The sequence below is a fragment of the Trachurus trachurus genome (assembly GCF_905171665.1).
Source record: "Trachurus trachurus genome assembly, chromosome: 18".
In the NCBI taxonomy this organism is placed as follows: domain Eukaryota; kingdom Metazoa; phylum Chordata; class Actinopteri; order Carangiformes; family Carangidae; genus Trachurus; species Trachurus trachurus.
In genome coordinates this window covers 7,010,210-7,036,482 of record NC_139909.1, presented here as the reverse complement: position 1 = coordinate 7,036,482, position 26,273 = coordinate 7,010,210, and the positions used below count along the sequence as shown (strand labels likewise).

At 42.0% G+C, this 26,273-nt stretch overlaps 1 protein-coding gene across 1 annotated transcript in view; it reads left to right on the top strand.

Annotated features, from left to right (window-relative positions):
* The window catches only part of exoc6b (exocyst complex component 6B), a 126,452-nt gene that overhangs the window by 25,122 nt on the left and 75,057 nt on the right, over window positions 1–26,273 (top strand). The window contains exons 7-10 of the mRNA XM_083993347.1: window positions 9,290–9,478; window positions 14,636–14,704; window positions 23,809–23,892; window positions 24,204–24,250. Coding sequence (XP_083849473.1) covers window positions 9,290–9,478; window positions 14,636–14,704; window positions 23,809–23,892; window positions 24,204–24,250 — 389 coding nt within the window. The remainder of the gene's footprint in view (window positions 1–9,289; window positions 9,479–14,635; window positions 14,705–23,808; window positions 23,893–24,203; window positions 24,251–26,273) is intronic.

The window sequence follows — 26,273 nt, the reverse complement described above, 5'->3', positions numbered from 1 at the left end:
CCCCTCTTTTTCTCCTCCACTCCTTCTTTCCCTCTCTCCTTTACTCCTCTCCTTTTCTCCTCCACTCCTTCACTCCTTCTCTCCTCCACTCCTCATTTCCTTCTCTCCTTTTCTCCTCCACTCCTTCTTTCCTTCACTCCTTCTTTCCTTCACTCTATCTCTCCTTTTCTCCTTCACTCCTCTCCTCCACTCCTCCTTTCCTTCTCTCCTTTTCTCCTCCACTCCTTCTTTCCTTCACACTTTCTCCTTTTCTCCTTCACTCCTTTAGTTCTCTCCTTTTCTCCTCCACTCCTTCTTTCCTTCACTCTTTCTCTCCTTTTCTCCTTCTTTCGTTCTCTCCTCCACTCCTTCACTCCTTCTCTCCTTCTCTCCTCCACTCCTCCTTTCCTTCTCTCATTTTCTCCTCCACTCCTTTCCTTCTATCCTCCACTCCTTCTTTCCTTCACTCTTTCTCTCCTTTTATCCTTCATTCCTTTTCTCCTTCTTTCTTCACTCCTCCTCTCCTCCACACCATCTCTCCTTCTGTCCTCCTCTCCTCCGCACCTTCTCTCCTTTTCTCCTCTCCTCTCCTCTCCTCTCCTCTCCTCTCCTCTCCTCTCCTCTCCTCTCCTCTCCTCTCCTCTCCTCTCCTCTTCCCCTCCTCTCCTTCTCTCCTCCACTCCTTCTTTCCTTCACTCTTTCTCCCCCTTTCTCCTCCATCATGATGATTTGTCTTAGTGCGTGTTGTCTTAAAGCAGCAGTTTGTTTAACCCTCTGGGCCACCGTAGTTGAATATCATCACACAAATCAACTGCATAACAAGACAAAATATGTAAAAAAAAAAAAAAAAAGTGAAGTGATATCCCGAAACATCTGCTCGGTGAAGGATTAAAACTCTGAGCCGGAGTTCAACAGTAACTTTCAGGAGTTGACAGATTTTCTACGTTTGGTGCCAGAACTCGAAGCGGACTGAGGTTTCACATCCAGACTTTCTCTTGAGCGTCGCACACAGAGATCTGTCTTCACCGGCATCACCACAGCTCCGACTGGCCGACACGTAGCTCCCCGTAGGACGGCTGCTGAGGCCAGGCGCTCCGATCCCCCGTGGTGCCGCTTCTCACTGAAACTAAGTTTGTAGTGAAGCAGACTGAAGCGCTGTCACTCAGAGTTACCCCCCCCCCCCCTCCCCGACCTGTGAGTCGTTCTCCAGACAGAAGAGAAAAGAAAAGCCGTGTTTGGTACGAGCCCCGACAAAAAAATCAACCAAACACACTTCATCGTCGTCGCAACATCTGTCATCATGAATATCGTTCAGCCACTTGATCCAAAGTCCAAAATAAGAAAAGATAGAACTTGTTAGAACCGCTAAGGTTTTGCTAGAATGTGTTAGGTTTGGTTTAAACCTTTAGAACTTGTCAGATTTCATTACATCGTATTAAATCTTCTTAAAGGTAGGGTCTGGAGTTTTGTTCGTTGCAGTTTGTAAACAAAACATTGAAACTCAGCCCCTCCTCTCGGGCTAAGCTGTGTAGCCTCCTGCCCCAGACAGCAGCAGCGGTCAGGACCACAAAGGAAAGGAAATACAGTCTGAAAGAAGCGCTGGAGCTGTGGGCCGATGGCCGACCATTCGCCAACACCGGGAGCCTCCGTGTTATGTTGTTATGTCGTTGTGTTGCGATGGGAAGACGGTGTTAGCAGCGGATGCTAACCGCTACCGCTAGCCGAAGTTAGCACCGAGCTAGCTCACTACAACGGTCCTAATACTTGTTACCAGTGACGGTCGGGAATCGATGTCTTATGTCATATGTTTTTTAGTATTTCAGTAGACAATAAAATTGCAGAAATATGAATAAAGTCTGGTTCAGATCATCTTCTAGGGTCCAATAGATCGAGCTGAACTTGTTAGATCTTAAAGGTGTACAGAAATGACCGTTTGTCCTGTTTGTTGGGCCGAATTGTCACGAGCTGCAACACGAGTTTACCCGAGTAAGGAAAACTAATTTAATTGGTCGTTATCGAGCGGGCGGGATATTCAAAGCTTGGGGCGAGCCCGAGCTCCGTGTGTGTGTCTGTCTCAGACGTTTGATTGACGGATTACGGATCCAATATCAGTGGCTGGTGAATCGTGTACAGGCTGACGTATAATCCGTGCGCCTGCATTATCCAATGCGGAAAAAAAAATACACACTTTCATCCCGGATTTACTCAAAAATAGAATTTTGCACAAAGTTTGGCCTACAACGTCTGAAAGATGAGTTATTACACTAATTTTATGACCCAGAGTGGGCTCAAATTCAATTTTCTTTTCTGTACACCTTTAATAGAACCTGTCAGATTTCATTAAAACGTATTAAATCTTATTAAGTATTACTTACACCGTCCTTTGTAGTGTTTCAGAAGGGATTTTGGAAGTTATCTTTAAAATCGCAGAAATATGGAGAAGGTCTGGTTCAGATCATCTTCTAGGATCCAACAGATCGAGTTGAACTTGTTAGAACCTTTGACGTTTGATTGGTCAGATTTTATTAGACTTATTAAATCTTATTACATATTACCTGAGTTTTTTGGCTTTACTTACCTGCTGTCACAATCAGAAGTGTGTGTTTTCACAAGTGCACATGAAAATCGCAGAAATATGGAAGAAATTTTGTTCGTACCACCTTCTAGGATCCAACAGATCGAGCTGAACTTGTTAGACCTTGTGAAAACTGGTTCGATCTTGTTAGAACCTTTGAAGTTTGACTTATCAGATATTAGCACTTGTTACAGTAGATCTTATTAAACCACATTAAATGTAAACCAGAACTTGTTGTCTTTCAGGAGAGTGTATTTTAGCCTTTTTTTAGTGTTTCAGTAGAGATTTCAGAAGTGCTCAGAGTTGTGGATGACGTCTGGTTCAGATCATCTTCTAGGAACCATCGAGTTGAACTTGTGAGAACTTGTTGATCATATAAATTCCTGTTGAATGTTTTGTCACTTGTTGTCAGACACTTTGTTCAGATGTTGTTGCCTTTAGGCGCCTTTTTTTTATTTTATCGTCTTTTTATCGTCTTTGCTCTTTAATTAGTGGCTGGTTGTTTTGGGAAACAATTAGGAGAGTACTTAGTGTCAGTAAAGACCTGAGTCACAGTGTTGTAGTCACAGTGTGTTTCCCAGCAGTTGTGACCTTCCCACAGTAAACAGCCTGCGCAAACCACTTGTCGACAAACACGTCGCAGCGACTTTGCTCCTTCACTCGCAATCTTTGTCATTTTCCGAGCCGAGGCCGCAAAACGCTGGGAGAGAGGAGAACAAATCGCCTTCAAGTTCCCGGGCGAAGCCACACGGCACATATTTAAGTCAGGGCCGCTTTGTGGTGCCACCACAGTGTAATGTCACAGCGCTCTGACAATAATTAGGGTCGTTTTGTCCCAGATTGATCGTAGTGCGGCTCCGAGTCTCTGGTTTTGGTCCTCATCTTCACATGGTTTGTTGTCGCCTCCTCACGGGGAACGTTTTTTTATTTTCCTCTCTGCTGCGACTCTCTTTTTTCCTCATGGTTTTATTGTTGTTTTATTACAACATGTGAAACACAGTGTGAGAACCTGGTGACACCTGCTGTGTCGTCTTCACTGGGTGGATGTGACGTAGGAATCCTCTCTCAGAAGCTGTACGTGCTTGGATGCAACATAACCAATATGAACATGGCTGCTGTTGCCACATATTAACTGTTATTATATTTTATTGTTATCATTTATTGTTTTCTCAAGGTCAAGGTTTCTTTATTGGTATATATCGGTAAACTCAGCAATCCCAATATAAAAGACATAATCATACAGTAGAAGAACAATACAATCATCCATATGCTCCTGAGAAAATACATGACTTCATTCTCATTCAGTTCACTTGAAATTGACCATCTTTAAAGGGATAGTTCAGTTTTCTTGAAGTGGGGTTGTATGAGCTGCAGGTGCCAAACTAGATGCAGTAGAAAGGTATTTTTCTACGTCTACTTTTTAATTTTCCCTTTTTTCTTCTTCTTTCTTCTCTGTTATTCCTCAGTTAAAGGGACAACGGGGAGTTTCTATTTGGTTATAAAAAAAGTCTCACGTTAATGTGGATGAATCTACGTTACCACTTGTTAATGGGCCCATTTTCCATAAATATATTGTTTTGTCTCTATCGTTATTGGTTGGTTACTGGTCGAGCCGACCTTGCGCCGGTCAAAGAATTTCACGGTGCAGAGGCTCATAAATGTAGTGTGAAAACACTTTGCTTTTCCAAAACTCCTTGTTGTCCCTTTAACTTCCTTTAAACCCTCATAACCACACCCCTAAAATCATATCTTGCATACATTGCATTGCATATTTGTCACTCATGATGTTTTATAGTCAAAATGTTTTCTCCATCACTTCCTGCTTCTTAACCAATAAACAATAAAACAATAATGAACTTAAATCAATCAGAGGAGTAAATGGAGCAGAGCAACAAAGCATAAAGGACATTCCTTGGACTCTTCTTCTCCTTCTTCTTCAGCACCACCACATCACCACATTGCTGCTGCTAAATTTTTGTCATTACAGATGACAGATGTCCACATGAACAGAAAATAATATTTACCACCTGTTTTTTGGGGAGTTTTTGAGTCGCCTTGTTTCTGTATTCAGTCAAAAAAAACCTTGTTCCCCCTCCACCTCTTTATTTTCCCACGTTTTCTTCAGAGGATGACGCACATTCCCGCACTTGAGCTTGGAGTGCCGCGGGTGGGGGGGAAACTGAAGGAATGACACGACAATGGACCCCGGGTTTAAAAAGGTTTTTTTCTTTGCAACAGAACTCGGTATTGTGTGTTGACGGCTGAGAACGTGTGCACACTGGACACACACATGTACACTTGTTGAAGAGACGGTGAAGAGCAGCATTCAGCATTCCGCCGATAAAGTGGACGTATTTGACGTCAGCGCTGACGTGCGCGTGACGCCCGACGGCGCGGCGTTCACTGTAAGGGAAGACACTTCTGCGTCGTCTCTTGATCTTGACGTCCGTTTATGTTAATTTTTTGTGCGAAGAGAAAGAAAACGAGAGAGGAATGTCTTTCGCCGCCGAATAAACGAGGCTCTTCTCGTTTTCTTTGTGTGAAGCTTCTCTTTTCTCGTGGACCGTGGCCTCAAGACTTCGTCTCTTCTTCTCGCTGTTTTGCAGAGCTGAAAACTTAACGGTGAGAATATTTTTAGAGATTTGTTTGTTACCTACTCGGCTTTCCTCAAAAGAGCGGGCATCCCCCTCTGCTCACTTCCCTCCAGTCCTCACCTTCTACGCGGAGGAATGAGACTTTCCACTGATTTTGTTTGTGCTTATTGTCCTATATGACTCATTAGTCGTCTATGTGTGTGTGTGGGCATTAGATCAAAGATGGCATTGTGTTCCTCCGGCATCACTGATATTGTGTTCTTCCGGGTTTGTGCATATCCACCCTCTTTAAGAACACCAGTTTTTCTCATTAACGAGTGAAATCGAGGCGCTCGAAGCCTTTGACGTATTTATTGACGTCCTCATCGACAGATTTAAGCGCTAAGAGGTGGGCTACGTGCCGGCGCCGGCGAGCTAAAGGAAACAGAAGCAGTTCACAGATTTCTGTTTTGGGCGGATTTGGGCGTGGATGGAAAGATGAACTGAGAAAGGGTTTCCCCCGCCATAACAAGAAGTATTTTTCCCACAGAAATCTGTGTTGTGATGGCGGCGAGTTCGAAGAGTCATCGGCAGTTTGAATACATCCAAGAAACATATCAACCGTATCCAAAAAGCAGCTATGTTGAAACAAAACACGGACATTTAACGGCTAAAAAACAATCAAACTACTTCAGGTATCTATGCAACAGACAGAACGTGACCGTGTTGTCATTTTGTTGTGGATACAAGCCTCCATTCATTTCTAACCAAAACTTCCTGCTGTGATTATTTTTTATTTTTAGTATTCCTGATGCGACGCTACCTCAGAGGGAGAAACATACATCATTTCCCATGATACTCCCCAGATAGCGACGTACAGTAGACAGGACGCAGTTCGCAATCAGACGTGACATAGCACATTGCATTGTCTCGTGTGGAAAGTCTTCCCATTTCCCTTTTGTCTTTACCTCGCCCGGTTATTCTGGGAAACTCCACTGATAGGATCAATACTTACAGAGGCTCCATACTTTGAAATTCTCATCTCCATGTTCAAGTTAAATTATCTTCATCCCTCAATACTTTTAAGTTAAGACTGAAAGCTTACTGTACCTGTTAAATCAAGGTTCCTAATAGTTTCTTTTCCAGTATATTTGTCATTGGATCATTATCTCTTTACATGCTCATACACTCACTATACATACCCATTTTTTTAAATTTCTGACTTCTTTGAGTGTGTGCTATAAAATGGCATTTGTATTGCTTTCATTTTTGTTGTAATTTGTTGTTGCTTTCTCCTATTGTTGTTGCTGATTTATCTTCTGAATGTATGTATATTTCTTGGGGAGGTGCTTTTTATAAGCCCATATAGGGTTTTTTAACCTCTCCCGCACTTACTATTCTTGTTTCATTTCTGTTTTTTGTAATTGTCTTTTATTATGGTGCAAATAAACAAATACAAATACCTGGCGGTGCCTTAATATCAGCCTCTTTATATCAATCAGATTATTACACATTTGATTTGATGCAATGAAGCATTTTTTATCTCCAGTTTTTCTTACTGCAGGTAAGCTTGAGTGAAGGTTTTGGAAAGCAGGAATAAAGATCAAACATGTGGGACGTCCCCGTCTCCTCTTTCAAGTCCTCACACTGATATTATGGGCTTTGTTTGTGGTTTCATTGACTCTTCATCCTTCCTGTTCTTCCCTTCCTGTCTTGCACTTTTTTCCCCCTGGTGTATTCTTAGGCGCTTTGGTAAATCACTTTTATAGAGCGTTTCCAAGGGTATTTTCATGGGACCAGGAGTGGCAGTGTCTTCCTCAAAAGGTCTCAGCCACTGACCTCATTGCACCGCATGTAATCACCGAGCTCACGGGACAGACGTGAGGAATCTTTGCTCGCTGTCCTGTGAGGATTGACACTTATGAGTGTGTTTGTGTCTCCTTTTGTTTTCCTGCTGTATTTTTTTTATTGTGGAGTAGAATAGAAGAAGTTCCTCTTCATCTGTGGCTTTTTGAAAAGTGTTCTGGGAAATGTAGGAAATGACTGTAGAGGGAAAATAGAGCCGACTATAGGACGAATCGCCTTGTTGTTTACAACTACTTCCGGGTAGAAAACCAGCATTCAAACAATAGTGACGGACGAGAGTTTCGCTATATATATATATATAATTTTTCATGTTACTATATCGCCGTTTAGACTAATCTGATGTTTGTAAAGTCTATAAAACCAATGATTGGACAAACATTACTATTTCTGTGTGCACGTTTTTGTAATTAGTCATGGTTATCATAGATTAGCTGGGCTAACGGTTAGCTAGCTACCTGTTTAACTTTAATAACTCAGTGACTCAATAAACGCTCCATGAAAAAATATTTTCTCCAGCGGATATCTTAGTTACAACATGACTGAGCTAACTGGAGTAGTTTCATGTCGTGTCCCACAACAGGAGGGTTTTAACAGCTGACGTCCTGCTGTTAGCTTAGCTGCTGCCGTTAGCTTAGCTACCGTTAGCTGTCCCTGTCAGCTGAGCCACAGATGCTTTCTAGACACCGTGATTCCTCCAAACTGAATAAATACAACACATAGCAACACAAAACACACACACACAGAAATAGTAATGTTTCTTCAATCATTTCAGATTTGTCTAAACGGTGATAGGGCGTGAAAAATATGATATAGGCTAGGGATGTGCACGGTTACCCGGGTACTCGAGTACTCGAGTAGCAATCTGCTACTCGGTTATGAATTTATTACTCGGGTACCCGAGGATTAAAAAAAACGGCACGTCAGAGCGCAATCTAGTGTCGGATCAGACTACATTATCATGCCCTGGTTCGGCTTTTTGTAGTGTTAAACAGTTTCGGATCAAGCAACGTGATTTTCTGCTGTGTAAAAGCGTTTTTGGATCGAGCCTCGGACTTTCAAACCTTTTACAATAATTCTCCCTCCCTCCCTCGGCGACGTACGCCGTCGGGAGGGAGACGACAGGTCTCAAGTCTGGTAGAAAATATACTTTCACTTTACAAACACTCTGAAACCTTCCCTGTTATTTCCTGAAACGATGCGAGGCAGAGAGGACCGAAGGCACCAACATGTGTAGTGTGGACTAATAAATAAGCACCGCTAATGATTTAAAAAAGAAAAGAAAAAAAAAGTTTTCTCCTCCGTGGCAGCCGCTGCATAAATGCGCTGCACTCAGCGCTGCACTCAGCGCTCAGAGCGCATGCAGCGCATTTATTCCCCGGCATAAAGATGCACATCTGCCTCGTATGTGCATCTTAAACTCCAGTCTCTACTCTTATTATCCACCTGACATTGTGTGTGACGACGCTGTGTGTCAGTAATGCGGACTGTCTGACGGACAGAGCGCATTTATGCACCGGCTGCGCTCTGTCCGTCAGACATGACGTCATTTTATTTTTTATTACAGTACTCGATTACCCGATTAGTACCAGCTTCGGTTACACGATTAGTAAATTAGTCGAAATGCCCATCCCTAATATAGGCTATAGCTAAACTCTCATTCGTTACTATTGATCTCATTCAAATTACGTGCTGGTTTTCTACCCGGAAGTAGAATGTAAACAACAAGGCGATTCGGTCTATCCACCACTTTCCGGAGAACGACGCTGCGCTGGGTGTCGCCATGACACTCCATTCATTACATTTTAGATTAACGTTAGCTGGGCTAACCGTTTTTTTTTCCAGCGTATATCTTAGTTACAACATGACTGAGCTAACTGGAGTAGTTTCATGTCGTGTCCGACTACGGGAGGGTTTTAACAGCTGACGTCCTGATGTTAGTTTGCTGCTGCTGTTAGCTGTCAGCAGCAGCGAAGCTAACGGCTACGATAGCCATAACTAGTTGCAGACAGAAGTGGTGGTGTTTGTTCGGTAATTCGTTTTATAGACTTGACAAACATCAGATTAGTCAGGGCGGTTTTGGCAGCCCGGAGCCCCCACATTTGGTGCCTACACCGGTCGCTAGCGCTACCAGTTAGCCGCTCGCTACAATGCTACTACGGGGTTGAAAACCGACTTCCGTTGTGGTGTGATGCAATGGATCATGGGAAAATAAAGTGGTGGATAGAGAGGGAGAATGAATCCCCGTTCCCCCCAACAAAACTTATATGACTTGTTGTTTCTGTGTGTTGTTCTTCAGGCCCAGCTACAGCGCTCATTGGACAGCTCCGTCTCTGCACAGCCGAGGGCGCTGATTGGCCGGCGTGGCAGAAAGGAGATGGCGGCGGCGGCGGCGGCGGCAACAGGAGTGGGCAGCAACGGACCGGGTGGCAGTCCGCTGTCAGAACAAGACTCTGGCATTCTGGATGTGGATGAAGAGGAGGATGATGTGAGAAAACCCACAGTCACACACAAACACATGGAAATATCTCATGTTTTTTTGGTTGAAATCCACCTGCACCAATCACAGAATGGCGTCTTTGTCAAATAAAAGCGATGCTGTCAACAATAATGCTGTAAATGTCCAACACAAAGCCAGTCCCAAATGCTCGTCCATTGGCCCGTCCATTTACTTCCTGTCAGGGTGGATCAGATCGTCTCTCTGTGTTTCTATCTGGAAACAATTTGACTGTATTGCATTTACACCTGGTATGAATATTATCATTGATATCAGACTGAGATCCAATCACATAATTGCGTGCTTAAATTAAAAAAGAAAAGAGGAAATAAATAGTAGAAGAAGGGAAAATGGTCGCCATCCGTGAAGTTGCGTTATTTTACACACTTTTTTAATCCTCACTCCATCCCCAGGAATTAGAGAAAATGATGAAGAGTCTCAGAGACGGAGCCAGAGAAGAGAAGAGATCGCTTCCCAGGAAAAAGAAAAGGACACAAGGTTCTGTCCAACAGATACTGTATTTCTGTTTTATAAGCGTTTTAAATGCTTCAAACTGGTCATTCCCGTTTGACCTCAATAAAAACTAAATCCTGAAGGGACGTCTGACCCTCCCCTCTGAGAGCCAGGGCTTCAACTGGAGTTACGTGGACTACGTGCTGCCACGAGCCTCGTGCTCAACCGCAACGTCATCCAACACAAACTTTCCAAACCTCACCTGGGATGACCCAAACGACATCTGACTACTGGACAGAGGAACACAGTGTTTAGAGCAGGGGCCGACTCCTATGGAAAGGAAATTAAAGGGAAAAACGGAAAAGACAAGAAAAGAAAAGAAGGAGAAAAAAGAGTGGGTGAGGGTTTAAGAAAGGACACAGGACAGATCAAAGAAAAGTGGAGGAACAATAAAGAAAAGGCAACTGGAGGGAAGTATAGCTGAGGTCATAGCAGCTGAGGATCGGTCCATCCAGCCATGGGAAAGAGAAACGAAACAAGGCTTCAGTCAGGACGACTAAGATCAGAGAAAAGGTGTTGTAGGACTTAGGAGACGGGACGGTGGCAGGTATGGTGGTAAATGATGACGTCATCAGAAATCAAGAGGTTTCAGTTGGGCCAAACAGCCAAAGTCATAAAGGTGGAGTGGAAAGCCGATCCTTTGATGGAGCCGGAAGGTCTTTAACCTTTTCTCTGGGAAGATTTTCGTACGGCTTGTTTGCAGTAAAGACGCCACAAATCGTCTCATTTCATCGAGTCACAAAACGACCTCCTTACTCGACATGGGAGAGGTGAACTGGATCGGACACAGTTGGGGTTCGTTAACCCTTACCAATCTGATAACCCGTTTACACCTGGCATGAACATGCGTTTTCAGAGATTGCATTGCAATCGGACCTCATGACCACATGAAAAGTACCGGTGTAAACACACCCAAGATGCATTGAGGACGGATTGTGATCCAATCGGCCAAACCACCTCCGAAAGTGTTTAGGGACAACATGAAAACCTGAGGCTTATATTCAAGTGCGGCCTATGTATGTATTTTCTTTTAAAATGTAGCTGGTGCGGCATATATTCAGGTGCACTCGTACAGTAAATTCGCTAACACATGGGATACTTTTTTCGGTAACACTTTACTTGAATAGGTATTCATAAGATTGACATAACACTGTCATAACCGTGACATAACAGCTGTCATAAACATCAATGAATACTTATGACAGCTGTCGTTAAGTGTCATTCGGTAAGTTATGTCACTTTTAATGCAAAGTTGACATTGTTTCAGATGTCCTTGTTATGAGAACTTGACATAAAGACAATTTAAACTGTCATAGCAGACCTAATTGCCAAACTTTTAAAATTATGTCAAGTTCTCATAACAAGGAACATCTCAAATAATATCAACTTTGCATCTAAAGTGACATAACTTACCGAATGACACTTAACGACAGCTGTCATAAGTATTCATTGATGTTTATGACAGCTGTTGTGTCATGGTTATGACAGTTTTATGTCAATCTTATGGATACCTATTCAAGTAAAGTGTTACCCTTATTTCTTTTTTAATCAGTTAGCTATATATTAGGTTGGACATTATGAGCATACAGTATTTGAATTTTTTTGGGGGGGATGTGTCCCCCCCAATGTATATGGTAATTACGGCCCTGCTTCCTTTGAAGTGGCCACAGAGTCTGAGGTGTTGACAGACTGTCCAGAAGTCGGACTCGACTCGTAGAAACGGACTCTTTTTGCTTTCGTGACATTGAACTCTTGGAGTCGTCCCTAGTGGGATCAAAGTCCCCCACCCCTCTTTTTTATTTTTTCTCTTTCTTGCTGCCCTTGTTGTTTCACACTCGAAGGAAAGCGAAGCACAATGAGGCCTGGAGAGAGAACAGAGGCTGAACTTGTCACCCCGTTCTGTTTTTAAGGTCCCTGTCGTCCCCTCGGCTTATTTACGTCCTGTAACCTCAAGTCAACCTTCTTCACGGGAAGACCTTGGCTGGAACAAAAGGCCTGACCCCCGCGGTCGGCAGGGTTACGACCGCGTTGGCGCCGACGATGATGATGATGGCCGGGCAGTGCCAGCACAACGCCATCCTGCCCCTGCCATGTCCTTCCCTTCATTTACAGTCGTCCCCCTGTGTCCCCGTATCCTATTTTCCCTCCTGCTTCCCTTTGTTCTCCGACCGTCGACCTTGGTCTCTGCTCCGTTCGTCCGTCTCGTCTCGTCCCCTTCACCTTTCTGACTCTATCGCCCGTCCGTCAACACTTCCCTCTGAACTTCAAAGCCGTGTGTTACCTGCTTCTATCTCTTCTCTTCTTTTTTTTTTTTGATCAACATTTCATTTAATTCCTCAAAAAATTACATAGTGAATAATTCAGGGCACAAGGGAGTGTGATAGATAGACGATAGAAACAAAAAGGGGAACAGAACCAGAGCAGATGCACACAGAACAAGATAAAAATAAATAAAGATAGAAAGGAATAAAAGAATAAGATAAATGAATAAATGTCAAAAATTAAATGAAGAATAATAACAATGATGATAGCAATAAAGTTGCAGTAAAATAAAATAATAAATTAAAAAAATAAAAAGATTCTGGTGCAGCAAAAACATTTCCAAACAAAACTATTAGTAGTCATTAATACACTTTGAGTCATATAGAAAAAAAAAATATATATATAATATAATATAATATAATATAATAATATAATAATTAATAAAAATGACTAAAAGGAAGAAAAAAAGAGGAAAAATAATGTAAAAAGATGCTATATCTTTTCTTTTTTTCCCCTGTCTCTCCATCCGTCTTGTGTCTTCAAGTGCCACGACTCTTTTTTAATTTTTTTAAAATTATTATTAGTTTATTTAGGGGACATTGTGCAATGACATTAATCATTTACAGAAAATGAAGAAATGGTTGCACCAGATTTAGCTCACAGCTCATTTCCATCTGCAGTCCCAACATGTAACATATAACAGACAAGAAACGCAGACCACAAACTACTATACAAGAGTGATACACAAATAGACAGTATAGACAGCACATAGACAATACAAAAACAACAGTTTCCACATCTAAAAAGACCAGATCAAGTGCAACACACCTGAGAGAGGTACCCTATCCTATATAATCAGAGGAGAGAAAAGCCAAGTCTTACAAGATACAAATAAACATTTTAGATTTCCACAGTTCATTTTCCATAAGATTTTAAGATAATTTCATGGATTGGGTGCATTGAGAAATAGTGCTGGCAACTTTGGTTCTCCATTAGCCATTGTTTTTAAATAATGAGAGACATTTAAATAGTTTGATCTGCTTTTCAGGGTTTCAGGCAGCTTGTTCCATCTTTGTTTGCCCTCATTGTTTCGGGTGCGGTTACATCAAAGCTGGCATTGTGTTGCAACCTCCAATGATTTTTACAGAAAGCAAACTTTCCAGAGGGCAAGAGGGCACATGGTTTTTTGCTTTGTGTTTCTCTATGTGTGTGTGTGTGTGCTAAAATTGGTAAATTGCCACTGTGTTGTTCTCCGGAAGACAGAGGATGTGGGTAAGGAGGAAGGAATGGAATGAGGGATGGTTAAACGGACATATACCGTAGATGTAGATGGAAAAAGAAAAAGAAGAAGGAGAATAAGAAAAGCGAAGGAGACGCTCAGACAGAAGAATGAGGTGCTGCAGAATGATTTACTCTCCCAGTCAATTACAGTTCAGTGGGCATTAGCAGGATGAAGAGCAGTGGAAGGGTTCGCTCTGTTATCATTATTATAGATGTATGAGCTGCTGAGATCATCAATAATTACAGATTTTATAGAAATATTGTGCATTTCTCCCTCCTTAGATTTAGGTTTTATTGCTTTGCCATCATATATTAGGCTACACTGCAAAAGCGCACAAAAGAATAGTCAACTTATCCATACAGTGCCAGTTCACAACAAAGTTATCTCAAAGCACTTTAAACAAAGAGAAGGTGTAGCTCTGAACCATTTATTTCCTTCTGATTGATATAGGTTTATTATTATTTATTGGTAAGAAACAGGAAGTGGCAGAGAAGACATTTGACCATAAAACATAATGAGTGACAAATACTGTATGTGTTGGAGTCAATGACCTGATGTAACCCAATGTCAAGTGGTGTAACTGGTATTTTTTCATTGAAAAACTGACTATAAACAGGAAAATAAATCTGGATTCAAATGTAGAATAAATATAATTCACTTTTTCTAAGGCAACACTATGATTCTTGACAAATTTTACATAATTTGTCATATAAACACAAAAAAAAAGAGGCAGTGTTTTTAGGATATGTCCTGCTTAGTGTTGACAAAATGCATTACAATTTAAATATAGAAATACAGCAAAACAAATCTATTTCAATGTAATGTTATAAGAAAGTATACTCTTTATAACTACACTTAAATCGGTGTAGATGGATCAAATATTGAATATGTATTATTATTTTGTGGTCACACCATTGGACATGTTTCAGCGACATTCAGTCTGACTTTTGTTAAAAAAATTGGTTCAAATGTGATTTCAAATGACAAATAATCAACATGAACATAGAAAATACATTTTAACAACTTAAAAAAAAAGAAAGAAAAATATATTTCTGAATTTCTGACTGACCCTTTAATATGTGTGTGTTCAGGTCCCGGGGGCTCAGGACCTGGTGGACTTCTCTCCAGTTTACCGCTGTCTGCACATCTACACCGTCCTGGTGAGTCCACCGCCACTCATTCATCTCCTTGTTTCTTCCTCTTCTTCTATTTCTACCTGTTCCTTCTTTCTCTTCTATTTCTACCTTCTTTCTTCTTCTTTTTTTCTTCTATTTCTACCTTCTTTCTTCTTTTTCTTTCTATTTTCTTCTATTTCTACCTTTCTTCTTTTTCTTTCTTTTTTCTTCTATTTCTACTGTCTTTCTACTTCTTTTTCTTTCTTTTTTCTTCTTTTTCTACCTTCTTTCTTCTATTTCTACCTTTTTTCTTCTTTTTCTTTCTTTTTTCTTCTATTTCTACCTTCTTTCTTCTTTTTTTCTTCTATTTCTACCTTCTTCTTTCTTCTCTTTCTATCTTGTTTCCTCCCTCCTCTCACCAGCGTTGGTCACTCCTCCTGACTTCAGCCACCTCTAATATCACAGGATTCCCTATGACGACGACGTAACGTAATGTCACTGTGAGCTGCACGTCATCATCGTACTAATGTGGTGTCACATCACAGATCTTCCTTTACAGATGTTTTTCTAGATGTTACTCCAGATGTTGCTCTAATGAATGAATGAATGAATTTATTTATTTAAAACAGGGAAAATGCACAAAAAAACATTAATCTTCTAAAAACAAGAAGAGATGCTCTGAGCCAGATGTTGCTCTAGATGTTCCTCACAGATGTTCTACCAAATGTTGCTCCAGATGTTGATGTAGATGTTGCACCAGATTTTCCTTTAGTCCAAATTCAGAACTTTTCATTCTGTTTGATTTGGACTCGACTTTTGTTCCAAGCTGCTTTTTCGTGGTTCTGTGTCAGCGCCATGTTGGTTTCTATCTCAGCGACACGTTGACCGACGTTCTTCATGTTTGGCGCCGACGTTCACCAGGACCAGCGACCTGAGAAAAAGACGAAAAGTTCTGGCCTGGTTGGATCAGTGGTTTTGGAGCTGTGTTCGATTCCCTGAGGCCTCTGTCTGTGTGTGTGCGTGTGTGGAGTTTGTATGTTGTATATTCATTCATTCAGAAATAGGGATGTCACGATTATAGATTTTCTTGGTACGATTATTGTCAGAGGAATAATCATGGTATTACGATTATCACGTAATATATATTATGCATTAACTCATTTCACAACACTATGTATGTGTAAAATCAAATATAGTCTAAATAATCACAATGCTCTATTAATAAAGGACCAATTATATTACCCAGGGGAATTAATTGTCATCTTTACCAAAGATTTAAGTCTATTTTAATTGTTTTTTTTGTTACAAATGACACACAAACTTTTAAATTCCTACCGATTCAATGTTATATTAGGTAAATGGACCAGTATCTGTACATTTACCTTACTTTGGTGCACATTTGTCAAGATGGTTCTGACATAACAGGGCTCCAGACTAACTTTTTTGACTAGGAGCACAGTGGCCCCTAACTTAAAATTTTAGGAGCGCAAACAGAAAATTTAGGGGCGCTCACCGAAATCGACTTGCAAAGTAAATTTGCACATTTCCTCTAATTTTCACTGTATTACTGATAAATACTGCATAAATGCAGAAACTATAATGTTTTAAATTCACATTTTATTGTGCAACAGTTTAAATATTGAAAATATAAAGTTAATGTTTAGGCTGCACTGACCAATAACAGAACAAGTAGACACACAGCCCTTGTTGGCCTCCTTGTCTGCTGACCCTGACTGAGCCACATGTGCACGGACTCCTTGGCATCAAACTCGTCGACACCCCCCCTCCCCCCAACCTCCTCCGCACGGCCAAAAAAAAAAGGATCTATCGATCAACAATCAATCAATCATTTCCGAGCCTAGTCTGTGCAGTGCGTTCTGCAGCGCGAGTCAACCTGCTTCGTTGCCTTGTGGCGATTTCAGTACCGCTGCTGAGAGCGCGAGCATATTATGGGATGTTTAAGGTTTGTAGTGAGCCGTCGAAAAAAAAAAAAATGCAGGTGACACAGCACACACACACACGCAGGTCACCGGTCTGTGTGTCTCCTGCTGTTTCACACAGACACACGGAGCTCTGCTGTGGAAAGACGTCTCCTCCGCTCCGAGATGTAGAGAAGAGAAACACACGTTTCTTTTCACACATAAGCCAATCACAGTGGTCAATAAAAAAAAAAAAAAAAAGCCGGCAAATTTACTGGTCGCACATGCGCGAGTAGATGAAAAATTTACTCGCATTGTATCAAATTTTAGTCGCAAAATGCGACCATTTGGTCGCAGTCTGGAGCCCTGCATAATCTTTTTTGGAAAGTGACGGTATTTAGGAATCTTTGCGATAAATTAATTGTGGCGTTTAATACCGCGATTAATTGTGAAAGCAAGTAATCGTGACATCCCTATTCAGAAATTGTATTTAATATTGAGAGAAATCCTCTCGTTTTCGATTTGACGGGGTCCTAAAATACATTACACACCAAAAAGAGACAAAACACAATCAACAACCTACAAACATACAACAACAACAACAAAGACAACAGAAATCAACACAAACGTAAAAGAAATGAGCACAAGAACGGACACACAACCTCTCGATGGCCACAAATGGCCGATTCTCCTCCGACGGCGGGAAATAAGTTTCATCATGTGACGCTGAAGACGACGACGACGAGGCCTCGAGTCTGGCTTCACTCCAGCTGTGTGCGTGTGTGTGTGTGTGTGTGTGTGTGTGTGTGAGAAAAAGAGGCAGAGTGTGTGTGTGTTTCTTCTCAGAAAGAGTGAAAGCGACGCGGGCGGAGGTGTTGACTGGGCCACGACGGGGTTAGTTGCACATTTGGGGTCCGTGTGTGTGTGTGTGTGTGTGTGTGTGTGTCGGGGTTGTGACCGGGCCAACGCGGCCAGAGGGTCGGCTGTGTGTGTGTGTGTGTGTGTGTGTGTGTCTGGGGGGGAACAGGAAGTGCATGAACTTTGACAGGAAGGAGAAAGTGAACGGGAGAAATAGCGATGGAGGGAGAGGGAGGAAGGTTAGAGAGAGGGTAAGAGAGGGAGAGATGATGGAAAGAGAGAGGAGGAGGGAGGGAGGGAGGGAAAGAGAGGGATGGAGGAGGAGGGTAAGAAAAGGTTGAGACGTGTTGGAGGCGAAGGAGTGATGATGAGAACGGAGGAGAAGGAGATGGAGGGAGGGAGGTCACAGGGAGGTGAAGGGGCAACAACAGGAAGACGAGTGTGAACACAAACACAGGGAGAGAGAGATTAGAGAGAGAGGGAGGAGAGGAGGGAGGAGAGAGGAGGAGGGGAGGAGGGAGGAAAGGAGAGGGAGAGGAGGTGAGGGAGGAGAGAGAGGAGTGAAGGTGCCGAGAGGTTTGACCTCTTCACCTGTGAGGACTCACACCTTCACTTCTTCTCCTTCTTCTGCTTTGTCTTCTCTTAATTCTTTTTTTCTCCTCCTTCTCTTTCTTTTCCTTCTTCCTCTCTTTCGATTCTTCTTCTCCTTCATTTTCTACTTCTCCTTCCTCTTCTTTCTCCTACTCCTTCTTTTTTCTCCTTCTCTTTCTTCTTCATCGTCTTCTCCTTTTTTCTCCTTCTCTTTCTTCTCCTACTCCTTTTTTCTCCTTCTCTTTCTTCTTTTTTCTCCTTCTTTCTTCTCCTTCTCCTTTTTTCTCCTTCTCTTTCTTCTTCATCTTCATCTTCTTCTCCTTTTTTCTCCTTCTCTTTTTCTCTTTCTCTTTCTTCTTTTTTCTCCTTCTCCTTCTTCTTTCTTCTCCTTCTCCTCCTTTTTTCTCCTTCTCCTTCTCCTTCTTCTCCTTCTTCTCCATCGTCTTTTTTTGAGACGGGCAGAGCGGAGGCCATATTGTTTTCAGGTCTTCTTCGTCTTCTCCCTCTTCTTCCTCTGCAACACTTTTGTTTAATAAGTGTCGTTCTTTTTGGACCAGAAGTTGGACGTCTGGGGGAAAAACACACACACACACACACACACACACACACACACACACACACACACACACACACACACACACACACACACACACACACACACACACACACACACACACACACACACACACCCACACACACACACACACACACACACACACACACACACACACACACACACACACACACACACTCTGTTTTATCCATTAGAGTTGTGTGTGTGTGTGTGTGTGTGTGTGTGTGTGTGTGTGTGTGTGTTGCAGCTGTGTGATTGACAGCTCATTGGGCAGAGAAGTGGATTTACCATTAGAAAAGAAAACCAGAGTGTCCAGCAGCACAGTTTGTTGCTGCTGCTGCTGCTGCTGCTGCTGCTGCTGCTGCTGCTGCTGCACCGGGGGGAGGTGTGTGTCTCTGTGTGTGTGTGTGTGTGTGTGTCAGGGGGTCACGACTGGAAAATCCCACTCTGCCACAGTCTGATTTCTAAATGTCGACAGTGACTTCTCTGGCACGCGTCGCACACCTTCATTTATTTTTCTAGTAAACCTGGATCTACAATCACATTTGCAATCAAGAACTCCCCCCCTCTCCCTCCCTCCTCCTCCCACCACCACTCGTCCTCCATCCGTCCATTCTCTCCATTCATCTCCATCACCATCGTCGTCTCTCCGTCGTCTCTTTTCCATGTTTAAAGTCCAGTAGAGTTTTTCCAGCCCGGAACAGGAACAGTCGTCCTTTTGTTGCTGCTGCAGGAACCAGTTCACCTCAGTGGGGGAGAGAGAGGTAGAGAGGGAGAAAAAGGGGGAGAGATAGAGGGAGAGAGAGGGGGAGAGAGGTAGAGGACATGTCTATTCTGATGATACGAGTCAGCAGTGTAAAACTCAAAGGATGTGGGACATGAGGCGTGTTCACATGGAGCCAAATGTTCAGATTAGATTCAGTTTAGAGTCCAAACTGAATGAAAATGCTCCGTCCTATCTATCTATCTATCTATCTATCTATCTATCTATCTATCTATCTATCTATCTATCTATCTATCTATCTATCTATCTATCTATCTATCTATCTATCTATCTATCTATCTATCTATCTATCTATCTATCTATCTATCTATCTGTCGCATAGCGACGTTTCTTCACTTGCAAATGCTTGAATGAAAGAGTCAAAACTATAAACAACTATTGAACGGATCAGACCATAGATATGCATATTTGATCAAAACTGCAGGATGTTTTGATTTCTAGAGTTCTCAACGGCCCTGAAAATTTATATCTCACAGGACCGGTGTTGAAGCCTGGACTCGACCCGCCTCACTAGCATTCATTCTCGGCCCGAACCCGGTGGACTCTGAATAAATTCAGTGGGTCATGTAAACACCAGATCGGATCAGATCATATCACATGTAAACAGTTCAACCTGCAGGGCTGCCCCCGACCAAAGATTTTCTTGGTCGACCAATAATTTCGAGGGAAATGCAGAGACTGATTGCTGAAAAACTGCCTCCGAACGCACATCAGCTGTTTTTCCATGAATTTCCCTCTAAAACAATTCTGTGTGGTAACGTTGTGTTATTATCTCATAGCGTGGTGAATGTGCAGGTCACAACTTGTCCACCAGAGCGTTGTGGAGTTGTTGGATTGTGTATTTGATGAGTTTGATGATGAGGGAAACCAATAAATCCCATAATGAGCCTCCGTATCGTAGCTCTGAGCAGCTCACGGCTCTGCTCCGCCGTTCTAAAAATAGCTTGCACCGACAATTAAAGGTAACGAACCTACTGCTATGACTATAGGGATTATGGCAATGGGCCAACTTGCCAAAATGTTGAACTATCCCTTTTATGTTCTAATCATTTAACTCATCAATCTCCTATCAACAGTATTGATCAGTTTCACTTATTTACAAGTTTATTTCTTAGTTTTTTCTCCTTAAGTCTTTGATTCTCTCTGGACTTTTTGTTTCTGTTTTTCTTTTCTCTGCTTGGACTCCCTCTGTCTTCATATCTCTTTGCCTCCATCACACACACACACACACACACACACACACACACACACACACACTTGGTCCTGTGTTTCACCTCTCTCCCTCTCTCTCTGGGAGAGCGAGCTGTGTTTGCTGCAGAGTTCACGGCCGGTGAACGACCTCTGTGAATGCTCATTGTTTTTGGGCTAAAGGGTCAAACTGGGAATTTATACAGAACGAAGGATCAGGATCAGCGTTTTGTCACCTCGCGGCATCGAACGCTGCAGCTCGATCCGCATCTGACATCTGACACAGTCGGAGCGGATTGTTCTGTCGTGTTTTCAATGCTCATTGTTCACGACGGGGCCACAATCAAAAAGAAATTAAAGAGCGTAGCTGAAGTTGCTGTTTTCTTTTTTATTTCTGACTTGCTGCACTTTGTTTTGTTTTTTTTCAGTTTCTCATATCAACACAACAATCTTTCCTCAAAAACAAAAAGCTCAAACACAAAGAGTTTGGAAAGAAAGAAAATCAAAAACTGAATTCCCTAAACGTCGACGTTGTGTGAACGCAGCCTCAGTTTTACACGCCTCCTCTGAGACCTCAAACGCCACACGATTTGCATAATATGTGTCGACTCGTTGCATCTAAGTACCACAGTGAGGATTTTTACACTTTTATTTGTAAGAGAAGGTGATTGAATAAAATAATATTGAAATATTAATGGGACAAGTTTCTGATATTTAGCCTATTTTTTGGGTAAATTCATTTTTACGACGGAGTATAAGGGCCACATTGAGAAAAACAAAATAAAACACAGACTTCGAGAATAAAGTCGTAAATGTACAACTTTATTCTCGTAAATTTCCGACTTTATTCTCATAATGTTATGACTTTTTTCTCGTAGGAAATGAACGACTTTATTCTCCTAAATTTACGACTTTACTCTCCTAAATTTACGACTTTATTCTCGAAGTTTGTGATTTTTTTTATTTGTCAACGTGGCCCTAATACTCCGTTGTATTATATTAATGAAGTAATAAAAAAATAATCATTAGAACCATTGAGAAATTAATTGTTAGATTAATCGATAAAAATAAAAAAAAAGGTTAGGTGCAGCGTTTTGTATTATTGATTAATGAGTTACAAGTTAAAATCTGCAAATTTACAAGAAAAAACAACAACACAACAGTCGCAAACTGAGAAAAATCGTAAGAATTTGCAAGAAGAAAAACTCAAAATCAGTTTGAGGATGTTTTTTTTCTAAATAATTTGGGACTTTATGATGTCAAAGAATAACTAAGGTTTTTCTCCGAATATTTTTTACATTTTTTCTCATAAATTTTCAACTTTTTCCTTGAAAATCTGATTATTTATTCCATGTAAATTTGTGACTTTTTGACATCAAAGAACAGCAAACTTCTTTTCATAACTTTTTTTCCTTATTGCAAATTTTTTATTTTTTTTGGTCTGGACCCACATCACATTTTTCCCTCTCTCATATATATATATTTTTTACTTTTACTTCTGTTTTTATTTGATTTGTGTTATTTCACATTAAACACATTTAGTTTCTGTTTCTTCTGGTTTGTGTTTGACCGTGACTCACTGCTGCTTTTTCTGTGAGAAGCTGCTAAAACACAACGACTGCAGTGTTTGTGAACGTCGCCTATCGCAGCGATAGCAGCTCGTGATGTGTGTGTGTGTGTTTATGTGTGTGTGTTTGTGCGTATGTGTGTGTCATGGTCAGAACTGAGCCATGCAGGTCGGCTGGTGGAGATTATCAGAGTGTGTGTGTTGGTGGCACTGAGGGAGCTCGGCCCGCTATCGGCCCAGACCTGGACCTGGACCCCTTATCTCTGGGCCTGAGGGTCCTGGTGGTCTGAGCCCTCAGATAGGACACACAGACACACACACACACACACACACACACACACACACACACACACACACACACACACACACACACACACACACACACACACGATAAGGGGCCGAGGCTTCTGTGTAATGGAAGGAACAGATAGCTTCAGAGCCGTTCAGGTGGAGGCTGGTTCAGAGTCTGTGTGTGGGTTTGAGGTTTGATGTCTGAGCGCCGACGCCGACCGCGACTGACCCGGGATCAGCTGCCGTCATCACAGACTCACTGTCTCTCTCTCTTTCTCTTTTTCTCGCACTCATGACCTTATCTCAACGTTTCCCATCATGCCGTGGGGTTGGTGACCTGCAGGTTTTCAGGCCTCATTAGATTCAACCTTCAGCCGAAGTCGGTGAAACGTAACGGTTGAAACAGTCCAGAAATATCGGCCTATTCTATTGCAACGACCTGCAATTCTGGCCTGTCCCAAAAAAAATCCAAAACATGAAAAGCATGACATTACTACGACATTGACCGTTATTTCTTGTCTATTTCTTGTCTATTTCTTGACATTATCGCGTAATTACCATGTAATTAGCGGCTTGTAAATTAAAGGGTGTGTCCACGCTGTGTTGGTTTATGTAACTTGAGGGGACAAATGAACCACATGTTTTTTGTCATGCATTGCTGACCTGGGCATTGTTTCTCATTAAATTAGAAGAACCTTTCCTATCGTTCCCCTTTTCTGAGCATGGTTGAAGGAGACTGGCTCGCATCCACACTCCCACTCCTCCTGCGCCGAAATGTCACCTTAAGTCACATAAACCAGTACGGGTGTGTGGACACAACCACCTATTGTTGTCAGCGCCTCATCAACGCTGGTGTTAAAAGGCTCCGTTCTTTCTGCAGTCAGGTTAAAGCGCACATCCGCCGTGTTGGTAAACAAATAATCCCTCTGTATCAACGTAGGCCTATGTGTCGGACCGTGCTTGATCAGCTTGGGTTGGAGGTGGTGTGAGTGCGGGCCAGCGGGGGACAGAGGAGGGGGCATTCGTGCTTCAGCACCGTACGGTACAACTGGCCCGTGTGGGGCTTTGCCTTTCAGCAATCAAGCGCTGTTTTCGTCAAAGTTAAAAACAATAACAGCAACAGCTGTCGGCAGCTGAGATCGCTGTGCCATCACCATAGAAACGCAAGACGCATTACGGCTCATTCGCAAAATACCTTTCAATGGAAACACTCGCAAATGGCAATTGCACTTTTTCGAAGTTTCAGAAATATCGCTTTTATTTTGCGAAAATCTGTAATGGAAACGCAGCTACTCTTTCCTTACCAAGCTGGATGTGGATGTGGCAGCAGCAGGTGTGTGCGTGTGCATGTTTTCAGGTGTGTTTGTGTGTTTTCAGGGTTTGCGTGACGAGTTTGAGAACTACTACAGGAAGCAGAGGAGGAAACAGGCTCGGCTCGTACTGCAGCCCCACTCTAACATGGTACGACCCCCCAGTTAACACACCTACACCTACACTACTCACTCACTCTCTCCTTAAAGGGATAGTTCACCCAAAATTCAAATTTCACTCACTCGCTCCTTAATCTGTGTGAACTAAAGGTTTTATAGTTGATGTGATGCTGATTGTTTTTATCTGTTTGTATCTTTCTGCTGCTGTTGCCCTGTTTCTCTCTCTCTCTCTCTCTCTCTCTCTCTCTCTCTCTCTCTCTCTCTCTCTCTCTCTCTCTCCATCCCTCCATCTTTCCCTCCCTCCCCCTTCTTCTCTATTCTACCTTTCACTTTTATTTCCAGCATGAGACCCTGGAGGGATACAGGCGGTACTTCAATCAGATTGTCGGGTGAGTCGACTCTCTCTCTCCTTCTCTCTCTCTCTTCTTCACCTCCATCCATCCATCCATCCGTCCGTCCGTCCGTCCGTCCGTCCATCCATCCATCCATCCATCCATCCATCCATTTATCCATCCATCCATCCATCCATTTGTCCATCCATCCTCCCATCCATCCATCCATACACCTTCCCATCCATCTATTCATCCATCCATCCATCCACCCATCCGTCCATCCACTCTCCTGTCCATCCATCCATCCATCCATCCATCCATCCATCCATCCATCCATCCATCCATCCATCCATCCCTCCCTCCCTCCCTGTAACTTGGCAGAAGAACGAGTGAGAGGAGTTTGAAGTGAAATGAAAACAGAGTTTTTAGCGACACTTCGTCTCATTTCATCTTCTCACCGTCTTACATCTTCTTTTTTTTCTCTCTCTCTCTCTAATCCTTTTCTTCCCACACCCACCCCTCCCTCCCTCCCTCCTGCCCTCCTTTTACTTTTCCTCTCATCCATCGCTCCATCCAACTCACACACACACACACACACACACAGGGTGGTGACGATTGATAGAGTGTGTGTGACGGCCGTTGGCTTATTGCTGTTATTCCTTGTGTCTGTCTGGCTCAAGTAGACGCTTCTATAAACACTGACTGGACAGACACACACACACACACACACACACACACACACACACACACACACACACACACACACACACACACACACACACACACACACCCTCTCCGGTCTGTTATTCCCATCTGACGAAGCGTCCCGTGTCTCTCATCATCGTCAGCTGCTGTTTCTCCCACTCTCTTTCTCACCCTCTCATCCTTTCTCTGTCCCAGAGAAAGTAACTAATTGCCTCCATGACAACAACAACAACAGTGTATTGATAAAGTTCTCGGTTCATCTTATTTAGATTTGTCGGATCGCCCAACGAGAGTTAAATTTGCTATGACATGAAGGGAAAAAAACAAAGAAAAAGGAAATAAAACGTTAATTTTAAATGAAACGAAATCCAACTAAGGTCGTTTTTCTGGCTCGTTCTTGAACAGTGACAATAAATCTCCAAGAAATAAAAACAATAAAACTCTGAAGGATTTAGAAGGAACAAAAAAAACAATAACTTTGGATTACTCTCTGACATTATAAAGTGCGAAATTAGCCAGAAAAAATAGCATCATTCATAACCACAGAACCTGCAACTTTAAAACTTGATTATTATTTTAGATTTGGGCCGAACATGCTGTTATACATGCTACTTCCATCCCTAAGCCTGTCAGTATGTGCTGTTTTATAAACAGTCCAAAGTCTAAGTCAGTTTAAATCAGTTAAACATGTCTTAAATTATTGAGAGAATGGAAATTGTCAACAATTTTGTATCGATTCAGTGAACTAATCTATAATTTAAATAAACATTGTATCATAAACTGTGAAAATCATCTTATAGATCTTTTGAAACATGCAAAGTTTATTCTGGGTATTTTCTATAAATCTAAATATTCACACTGCCCCTCCACTCTAATATTTAAAATAAAGTCTGGACTCTGTGGTCACATTGGACTACTACATCTCTTTTGTGAAGATGATGGTTCCCCACTCTCCTTCCAGTTATTAATAACGTGTTTGATGGTTCTTAACCCAATTTCTTTCTCATCAATCTCCTTAGATGTTTTATTTGCTTGATGCATCCCAATAATCTGACCCTTCTGAAACAGATTAAGACCTTTACATCAAGAAACGATTCAATTCAATTCAATTTTAATTTATTTAAAAGCGACAATGTACAGTTAGAGTAGTACAGTTAGTACAAGACGGCATCAGTTGTTGCCAGCTGAAACAGTCTTTATCCAATGGGAGGCTCTGACCTTCAGAATAAAACGCAGAACATCCCAAATAAAAACAGAGAATTTCAAAATAAGAGTGCCTCAATAAATCACAAAACATCAGAATAAAACACAGATTTTCAGAATAAAACACAGACCTTCAGAGTAAAACACAGATTTTCAACCGACAAATTAAAAA